Consider the following 11,352-nt stretch of genomic DNA (forward strand, 5'->3'; position numbering starts at 1 on the left):
AAGTTGAAATTAGATTCCAAAGAAATTGTCAAAATTGATGGTTGTTTCGAATTTTTTTAGGTATTTTTTTGGAAAAATTTAACAGTTTTTCCGAAAAAAATTATTTAATCCAGAGCATTACTTGTAAACCTCTCAAAAACATCAAATCAAAACACATGAAAAATACAAAGTCTTTTGTAGGGAAAAAAAACTTTTAGTTAATATAGACAAAATTCAAAATATGAAGTTGGTCATAATATTAACTCAAAATATAATCTCAAAACTGAAGGAATCCTAATAGACATCAAAACGAAATTAACGAAACATTATTAAAAGAAATTAAGGAAACATTATTAAAAACTCAATCAGGAAACATTATTAAACCCTACCCTATTACTAAAACTTTATTTAAAATCAGTCCATGTCCATTTTCTCAAGAACAACAAATTTCAAGGTATCTGCATCACATGTCAATCCATTAGGAACCATCACAATAACATCTTGTACCATCCGATCTCCAACACTTGACACACTCGCGTACTGAACTTTCAAGTCATAGCTTCTAAGGACATCCATCAACTTCGCTGCCGGATGGTTCATGTGCGCTGATTGTACCCTAATCATAGCCTGTGATCCAAATAATTTCACCTCGACTTCATCCCTGTTGTTAGTTCCTGAACCACTAACATGGCACATGTTCATCTGCCTCTCATTTCTTGACGTAATTGCTACTGATGATTCTGTACCCACTTTCTCTTCTAGTGTTTGGATCCTGGCTTTGAGCTCATTGATGTAAATAACCGCATCAGCCAGAAGAGAAGCTTTGTCCATCTTTGAGACATAAGGAACCACACTTCTGAGAGCATAAAACCGATCGTTTAGCTTCTCTCTTCGCTGTCTTTCTGCCTCTACGTGATACCCTAGTGCCATCACTTCCGAATTTGCAACTGCACCCTTTGCTTTTCTAACTCTCTTCTTTGGTGTACTTGAAACATTGGTTGTTGGTAGCGACGAGCTACCGATTTCAAATGGATCAGAATCCGAAGACGACATATGCATGTCCTTCATGCTCATTTCCAGTTGTCCTTCAACACCTGGTGATTACCCAAAAGAAGGATTCAAAGATCCATATTAGTTAAAACTGAAAAAAAAAAGATCAAGATTCATTGATGATCTTTTTAGATTACATAAGCGTCTCAAGATTCATTCTTTTTTCAAGGGTTTCAGAAAATGACAAAACTGAAAAAAGAACCTTGATTAGGGTTGTCAGACTCTTTAACAGGAAGGGAGAAGTTAACGTTGAAGTAGTTATCGGGATCGAAGACGGATTTTGTTAACCGGATTAGACCTTCATCTTCTTTCACAGTATCACAAGAACCCAATTCAACAACGCCAATCACAGTCGGAATACAAACCAACGACTTGATTCCATGAACTCTAACTTCTTCGGTTCTTTGGCTGGAGTACTTCTTTAACTGCATGTCCCCAGCCAACCACAGGTGGGACCCTGAACTAAAACAATCCCCGACGACGTCAAATTTGGCTGGAAAACACATCGTAGCAGAAGACATAATCAACCACTGGGTATCAGAAACAGAATCAGACCCAAAAATTGGGTCATTGCCATTAATAATGGGAGCCGTCATGTCATGGTTGGGGCCGGGGAAATAGCCGTCGGCCCACAAGAGAACAAGATGACCGTCTTTGTCGGTGGAAGCCTGCCAGAATATGCCGTATAGCCACCTTTCTGGTCGGTTTTGGAGGATGAATTTCAGTCGCGTTTGAAGCGATGATATTGGCATAGTGGCTGGGGTAAGCAACGCCATTGAAAAGCTGTGAGGTTTTATATTGTGATGAGCTCCGGCGATAGCTGAAGTTAGCGAGTGAAAATGGAATGTGAGATGTGGAAATTAATGTGCTGATGTCTTAAATACTGCTTGCAAATATATTCTTGTTATTTTAATATTCTTTTAAGACATAGTAACCACGCTTGTAAATATTAAAGTGTTTATCTTAATTAACACGAGGCGAAAAAAAGAAAAACTGTATCAAATTTGTTTCTGTTGTTTTCTGTTGTAGCACCAATATTATTTGATGAACAAGTTGAATAAATATTTTGGCCCTTTTCTTAGCTAACACTAACACGAAGCGAATAAAAAAGTGTATCAGCTTTGTTTATTCCTTTTCATTTTGAGTAAATTGAAAATTGTAACTAAAATTTCAATAAATAATAACGCCATGCGGATACAAAAAAAAATGTATTCTATAAAACTGGTAACCCATATTATTTGTACGAATCACACGGTTAGTATTCATAACACATTTAACTTTTAGTTTTTAATTGATTGTGAAGAGTCGTAAATTCAATCAGATATTGATTTTATAAGAAAAGATGAACATAATATCTAAATAATTTAGTTTAAGCTCTCATTATCCCGGAAGACAATAAGGTACAAGTACAAAGTATGATCTAATAAAGTGTAACATTGTTTATATACTTATGACCTATGTTAAAACAACATTTATAGTGCTATCAATAGATACAAAATGTACGGAAAGATTTGGATTATAACGTACAGATTCTAAAGTGCTTCCTGAAATATATAGATATATTGAAGGCTCACAAACATCAATATGGCTTATAACCACTAACTTTGACATTTCAAACAAACACTTTGATACATAATACCTTCACAACATATGAACCCAACATTTTCCTGCTTTGCAAAGAGTATTCAAGCCTTCAAACTAATGGTAGTGTCTTCAGTGCTTCCATGAAGGTCTTCTTGATTTGTATGTACCGGCAAACATCCATTCTAATATTTTGTCTTTCAGTAGCAGAGTTTTCCTTGCATTTAGCAACTCTAAAAAAAAGATTGGTTAGGTTGCTGTTAAATACATATCCTTCCATATGTGCAGAATAAAGGTTTCCTTTACTTCCTTTTACTTTTATCCTCTGAAACATCACTCCCAAAGGTTTCAAAAGTATCTCCCCGTATTGCTCCAAATCTACGTTGTCGATTGTAGACTTTAGATTCTTCTCAGGCTTGTTATATGACTCAGCAATCGCGAAGTCTGATAGACCAAGATGTGCTAAATAGCAATCCATGTAATTGTTGAGATATGGATATCCCACAACATACAACTTTTTATCTATCACATGCTTATCATCCAACGTTTTCATCATATATGCCAATGTGATAAGATCATTCAAATTCATCAATAGGAAGCTTGCAATAGTGAACTCATAAGCACTATTATCTTCCCTTATCACCTTATATTGATAATTTTGTAAATAACTTTCAAACATAACATCTTTCGATATTGAAAGCAGCTTTGTAACCTTCTTCAAGGACTTGACATGTTCTTCATTTTATCCCAACACAACATGAAATCTCATCTTCATATAATTGAAATGTTCATCTTCAAGAAATCTATCTGCAAGCATGAATTGTACAAACATGGATATTACAGGATTAAAAGGGAAATCCAGTTGTGACAATGGTGAATTCTAAATTGTGACGCTGTCATTTGGCAACTTTTCAAAGGCATTATGATGAATGCGGAAATGTAATGATTATGTGAATCAAACAATATCAAGAAAACGAGAAGTAAATAAAATAATTTAAGCTTCCATTAGTCTAGAAAGTTATTACAAAGTGGGACTTGCAATCTTTCTCTCACTAGACTAATCTCTCATGTTGTTACATAATTGAGAGAATCCCACTTCCTATTTATAGGAAAAGCTCAAACCATTACACATCTAAAGAGCGTAAGCCTACATCACATTCAAGGAGAACTTTTCACCATAACATTCTCCCCCTCAAAGTTAGGATTGGATGCCCCGACTTCTATATCCAGACGAGCACCAAGCTATCAAGACCAACTCCCTGCCGAAGTAATACCGGTCTTCAAATCCGCTTTGAAACAAATATCTTTCGAATACCCGTTTCATTTTCTCACCCTTTTTATAATCAAAAAATGATTATAAAACCAAAAAAGATATGAAAACGCTGGAGGAGTAATCCATACGAAACTCCCCCTCGATGCGTGACAAAAATTCAGCACTTCAATTCTGAGAAAATCCAAAAAAAATACGCCAAATTCTTCAAATCTTTGACTTCCCGGAATTGAAAACGAACACACATTGTTCATAAACCACAAACAATTTTGCACCAATTAACCAACCCAAAAAGCCGAGAGAAAATCTTCAAAAATTGTGATGATTTCGACTTCTGGGTGATGGTTATTTAACATTCTAAAACTCCAGGGATCAATTTTGAAAATTTACCAACACTTTCCCATTTTTCGTTCCAGTTGCAAAATGTTGCGAGTTTGGTTGACATTTGATAAATCGCTAAAACTATAGAGACCTGAAACGAAAATCAGAGTCTTCTTCTTCCTAACTCGTTCTAGAACCGAAACCAAAGAACGAATACAAGATTAGCAGAAACTACTTTTAACTCTCAGGCAAGTTTCGAATCCAATCTTGAACTTTCGATTCCAATGATCACCAATTCATCTTCAGTTAAGTCGAGACTTCACTTTCGACTGCTATATCATCCACTTTCAATTCTAATGAGTACACATTTACACTCAAAACATCTTTCGATCTTAACTCCAATAACGATGCTCTAATACTCGTAACAAGTGTGAATCTTTGTCTCCTGAAAATTGAAATTCGTAACTCAAGATCCAACAATTTTTTGTTCTTGATATGAGTTCTTCAGTTCACAATCGACCTATCCCAGTTACAAGAACCCAATAGCGATAATCAAAACTGAAAAGTCAATATCCAGTTGTGAAAATCCCTACTCGATGCAAATCATCTTTCGACCACAACAACTCAAATCGAATAGATCAAAGCATCGTTAACCACTTTCGTTCTCAACACCTACTCACTATTGAATAATCTCCATTCAAGTTGAAAACTTATCCAGTCAGTTTTTGTTATCATCCATTCACTTTTGTGTCGAATCTTATATCAAATCCAAACTTACGAGACCCGACTCTCTGAACACACATACCAAAATCACAATGATCGTTATGATCATCTCCTTCTTCGTTTTCACAATGTCATTCACAATTGAATCTCATTCCAAATACAAACTTGAATCCAAGTAAATCGCTAAATATACCAAAATCAATTTCATTGATTTGATATTTTATTCAATTGCGAATCTCGTGAGAGTTTATCACAACTTATGTTCTGATTTTGACTATGATGGTTGACTTTCAATTCATCTGATCTTTCTTCTTTGCTGAACAGACTCGGATATTAGATGAACAATAAAATCATTTTTGGGCTCAAAAGAATGGATAGATGAACAGTGATCTTTAATGAATTTTTGGGCTCAATTAAGAAAATGAACAATAAAAGTTATAAGAGCATGAACTTGAATTTGAGAAATTCTGGATGGAATCGTCATCATCAACTGTGCATATGAATTTTTGGAATTCATTTGAGGTTGATAATTTGAGAAACCACCTTGATAATCCTATATCCATTTGCAATACATCAATTAAATATGGAAGATCCAATATCATATCCTTGAGAATGATATGAACTTCTAGGTTCTTTTGTAGGAACTAAGTGATTGGTTTTAGCCATAAAAACATCCTATGTGCTTATGCAAACCCTAATGCTTGGATCTAGGTTTCTCTATTGTACATGCAATTCATCCAAGACTATAAACCCTAGATCTAGTATATGATAATCAATACAACATATGAATTAGGGTTTAGATCATACCTTGATTGTTATGTGGCAATAACAATCCCAAATCCTTCTTGTAATGACTTCAGAAAGCTTAAAGTCACAAATGTCACTCCTCTAATGGTTCACAAACACCAAGAGCAAGAGGATGAAGAAGAGAAGGAGGCTGCCCAAAATGTGTGGAAACCCTAACTAATTAGTTCACTACGTTTTTGAGCCATAAGGGTTCTTTAAACAGAGAGGCTATTAGGGTTATCTAACAAGGAAACCCTAATTTGGATGCTTAGGCCCTAAGCAACCCATGGACCCTTCTTTAACAAGCCTTGGATGATTTCTAATGGGTTTCCCCATAGAATTCGTCCAACCTTATATTACAAGGTAATCCATAGCCCAATTGCAATTATCTTATAATTACAATTCCAATCCCTTAAGTTTAATTAATCTCTTTTACCCACAAACTTAATTCTTATTAATTCTTGACTAATATTAATCAAACAATATGATTTCTCCTTTAATATATTATTCTCATAATATATTAATAAATCATATTTAATCCTTTCTCTCCATAATTCATCCTATCAAGTTACTTTGGTAAAGGCAACCCAAAAGGACCATGAACCAACGGGTCAAGTACATACCAAAATAGTTATGGACTTAGACACTAATCCAACAGTCTCCCACTTGGATAAGTCTAATAACTATTCCGCATATGACTTTAGATCCTGATCTATAATCGTACCTTTCTAAAGCCGATGTCAACTCTGATCTTATCAAATACGCGTGCCCTTTAGATAAGGGATCATATATTCCTCCATTCTAGATATCGTATAGACTGAGACATGGATCTAAATCATTCTCTCTGTCTATGTGCTGTTTCCCGAATTCAGATTTATGACGACTGACAACAGACTACAATTGAACACATCAATTTAGTCCCGGCTTGGCCAAGCGCTTAGGTGCCATCACTAAATTATCGAGGGGCCCACAGATATCGCTTTTATCCTACTTTGGATAAAAGGAACGAATAAACTTTGACTCAATGCTCTCTTGCACTCACTCACCAAATCACACACAACAATATGTTTTATAACACGGAGTTACTGGTGGGTTTACATATTATCAATGTGCAACCAACTCGCAAGATACAACTCACACATCTTGGTTTCAAGAATATAAGATGTTATCGTCTCACCAATCACTCGTGATAAAATCCATCAAGTGATCCAAGTGAGCGTGGGTTTAATCCAATGCTCAAATCATATTCATAAGCACTCATGAACGTTGCAGCAAACATTTGCTTATGTCTAATGTTCTTTAGACAATCCACACACCAATTCACGACAGTCTTCATTCATACCTACTTCCAACATATGAACGACTGTGGTCCGTTCAAATAATTTGACTGTTCTTAACCAATTAAATTATTCAGGAAGTCAAAACATGCAAGGTGAAACACAAGGATAATACTAATCCCATATGGCCTCAAACCTTTGAGTATAAATAAAACACCTTTTATTTATCACCATATCGATTACTCATTATTTGTCGTTTCGGGTAATCAACTTCTTACTTGAACTATAACTATACTTGTCCAATGCTCTTAGCATGCACACAATGTTTACCTATGGTCCTTACTTTGTGAAATAGATCAAATGAACACATTTCCAACCATACTCATTTCACAACTCCCAATCCTTATCATAAGTGTAAGAATATCAAATTCTTGCCACTTATAGAATATGCTAGATTCTAACATTTTATGCAATGATCCTTTTGTAATGTCACTGCACTAAGGTCACAATGACTATTGCCAATGAATTACAAAGCTCTCTATCGGAAATTGTTACAAGACAATTCCATAGATGTGATGTCTCTCACTCAAAGTACATTCCTTTGAACATCCTTTCGCATAAAGTTTCTAATATAGATATAGATTCTCAATATCTAACTCCCAATATAGAAACATTTCCATATTTTCCATATGACAACTCATTCTTAATAGAATCTTATCTATCCATAATAATGCCGATATGGTCCATCTAATACTATACTTCCAACTACTCACAAGTGATCAATCCTCGACGAACTTTGGATTGTCCTTTGATAGTTGTTTAATTATCTCAGTCAAAACCGATTCTTGTCCTTTTCCCTCTAAATGCGCTAGACATTTTGAAAAATTTTAGAATGGTAAAATATTATAGCATTTGCAATCGATCCTGTACCTGAAGCGTATGGGACATGATGCATAATGTCTTACATGAAGATTTAATACTTTATCAATCTTATGCCATAATATTTTATGTGCTATATTCTCATAATTCGAACTATGAAGAGGAATGCTGTAATCATAATTGAAATTTAAGAACACACTATGTATCTTTGACCAAAAAATATTAATATTCCACAACCTAAGCCTTTAGATTTGAAATGAAGCATAATATTCTCTCCCTTAATTATAGAAAAAACAACTTTACATCCTTACTACCTTACAAAGTATGACTCTTGTTTTCTATAATTAATACTGCTAACTTGTAATACTTGTTTTTATAATCATATATGCACAACATTTATGCTCCCACTATCATGATGATTATTATCAAATAAGCACAACACTTATGCTCCCACTAGCTTTGACATGTATTTAGAAAACAGCTTAACTTACAGAAAAACAATACCTGTTGAATTTCTTAAGTTCATATTTATCATACTTAATGCTTTGATAATCTTTTATCTAAGCTTCTTAATGTCATACATCTTTATCCAAGATAGCTCATATGTGTGTCTTAATCAATTCAGACTAATTGCCAATTCTCACAATTCGAATTATGGAAAGGGATACCGTAATCATAATCAAATTTGAGAATACAATTTTACAATCGCTATCTTCTTAAAATCTCTCTTAGTGAAAGCATTTCCTCACATCCATCTTCATGGAGGAGGAAATATTGTGACACTTAGATTTTAACAGTGTATGTCTTCCTATCCATGTGAATTGTCAAAACCAATGTTTGCGACAAATCCAAACTTTTATGGACGAAACTTTCTTAATCTTGATCTCTTGCCTTATGGTAACACGGCTGCCCACCATGTCTTCCAAGTAGTTAAGCAAGTCACCCTTTCTTATCAGTGTACTTTTCATTTATCAAGGTGCTTGCCTTTTATGCGTTCAAATTAATGAGAACTCATAGAACTTACATGCATAATTAACTCAACTGGAACGGCACATAAACAAAATATTATCAACACGATAGGTTGTAAACCTCAAGCCGTGTGCTAGTGATGATCGATAAGGTTTATTCTTGATTAGTTCTTGAAACTCTTCAAGATCATTAAGACTCCCACTGACTCCTTGACATATAAGATTCTTTTGTCAATAAACATTTCTTGACAAACGAATATTCAAGAGTTAGTGTAGTTTTCATCAAGAAAAAACACTTCATAAAATCGGTCCTAGTTGGTCTTTGTCTTATCCAAGACATCACAACTTTCCACATTTTATGAATGTTATAAACCTTCTTAAGACTTGTCACTCAATGTCACAATCTTAACTCTAAGACTTGTTTTGGAACGAAGTATGATTGACTTCTTGATTTAACCGTTTGTTCAATTCTCGATTCCTCTTCTTAGACATACAATTGCACAAAGACTCACTTAGAGGATCAATTGAGATATGGTTCTTAATCATTAAGATTTATCATAAAATATAATAAAAGGTACTCTCCCTTCTTCATAGAATATAGAAACTTTTATCTTTCTGCCTACTTGATTCTTGTTATTCATTCTGCTATTGATTTAAACTTTTTCAATCAACTAAGAATTACACTTAATCTCATAAGTGTAATCATATTTACTTAACCGTAGTAAATCATGACGAATATCTTTGTTACTCTTGTGGTGGACTTGATCAACACACAACCTTATGTACTCGATCTCCTAGTCCTTCACTTGACACTTTGTTAACGAATTAGTCTAATTTTCAAATATGAAACTTATCATTCATCATGCAATACTTGTTGTATGATTCGAAGTCTCTATCCAATTGAAACTCGGGCGATGAGAAACTTTCCCTATTTGGTAAATTCTTGACCTTTCCACAAATAACATAATTAAGAATCACATCCATTCGTTGTAGAAATATGCAAACATCAATTTTTCATAACGATTTCATTGCAAGGAAATAAATAAATAAATAAATGAGTCAAACCAATCTTTATTTTATTCATAAAAGCAGCGGAAAACATTTGTCCTTACAATGCAAAATCAACTGAAAGACTATGTAATCAAATATTCCTAACAACTCTATCATAAATTTCTAAGCTCAAAATCTAATCTTCGAATCCATGTGATCAAGATCCATCTCTTCGTGATCAGATTCATCTTGCTTTTTCCATCAGCCTTCCTCTCTCTTTCACTGATCCTGCAAAACATTCAAATGCAACCTTATCACATTATGTATTAAGAATCAATGAATAGGAACTTAATGGAGTTAGATAGTGGATTTTACCTGAAGCACAAACATACTCTTTGACTCTCCCATCTTTTGGACTCTTCAGGCTCTTAAGGCAGACTTGTATCCAACGCCCTTTCTCTTGGCAGCAAATGTAGGTCGGTTCTCCTAGAACGTCCTCGAAAGCATGGTTGGTTGACTTTCCCAACAAATACGCTCCATTGCTTTGCCAAATCATTTCTGATTCAGCAGCAATGAGCATGTAAGTTAGGTCAATTAGGTTTTCATCATGATCCATCATATAATAGTTTCTTTTGAACTCATTATATGATTCAGGGAGTGACTGCAGAACCCATTTCACAGCCAACTTATCAGGGAATGACGCACCCAACATTGTCAACCTATCGATGTGTGATTTAATTCCTAGAATGTGGACACACACGGGTTTACCATCTTCGTGTTTCATTTCTAATAGGGCTTTAGTGACATTGAACCTTTCAATTCTTCGATCTTGTGGGTTAGGAAGAATAATTGGAGGAGGTGGAGGAAGTGAAGCATGATTTCTTGTTCCTCGATCGAATCGTGGAACATCATCTTCATGTGGAATGCTTGTTCCACGGGATTTGGGAAGACTATAGTTGTCGTACTTTTACATCTACAAAACGGCAGAAAACAAATTCAAGTTAGTTCATTGATTGAGTCCTTAATAAATCACCCAAATGATATACTAAGGCTAGGACCCAACACAATATTCTACAACTCGAGAGAGGGATGCCGTAACCTAAATTGCAGAACATTTGAAGGTAAGTGAATGACGATTTACTAATTTTCCACCATGAAAAACGAAAAACAGATTAAGTTTTAAATGTATTGAAAACTCCTAGATTCTTTGAGATTCATTGAACTTTTCAATGGCATGTTTAAATCTCGATATGCCCCTCTATTTTGTGACTGGGATGCCAAGGATCACAAAGCGATTGTGAATAACCATGCAAATCTACATGGTGCCCTCACATGTTACAGTCACCTATTCGATGTGCCGGTAAACCACACCCGCTCCAACGAACTATGACAAACATTGAGTCACCCTTTTCTACCTTTGCTTAGAACCATTTAGTGTGTCGGTTAACCACACACGCTCCACTAACGTCTTTGCAATGGTACAAAGTGTAATTTCATGGAATTGCATCAATTCACTTTTGCCTAAAGT

General features: G+C 34.8%; 1 protein-coding gene across 1 annotated transcript; it reads right to left on the minus strand.

The window, feature by feature from the left end:
• Positions 1-236: 236 nt before the first annotated feature.
• LOC145001143 (transcription factor bHLH14-like) lies at positions 237-1,891 on the minus strand. The gene is made up of 2 exons (XM_078960492.1): positions 1,232-1,891; positions 237-1,073 (listed from the first exon to the last, which is right to left on the minus strand). The coding sequence occupies exons 1-2, from the start codon at positions 1,803-1,805 to the stop codon at positions 394-396; spliced, it is 1,254 nt and encodes a 417-aa protein (XP_078816618.1). The 5' UTR covers positions 1,806-1,891; the 3' UTR covers positions 237-393.
• Between the last annotated feature and the right edge of the window lie 9,461 nt (positions 1,892-11,352).

This window comes from Lactuca saligna, chromosome 6, assembly GCF_052625555.1.
Source record: "Lactuca saligna cultivar CGN05327 chromosome 6, ASM5262555v1, whole genome shotgun sequence".
NCBI classification, from domain to species: domain Eukaryota; kingdom Viridiplantae; phylum Streptophyta; class Magnoliopsida; order Asterales; family Asteraceae; genus Lactuca; species Lactuca saligna.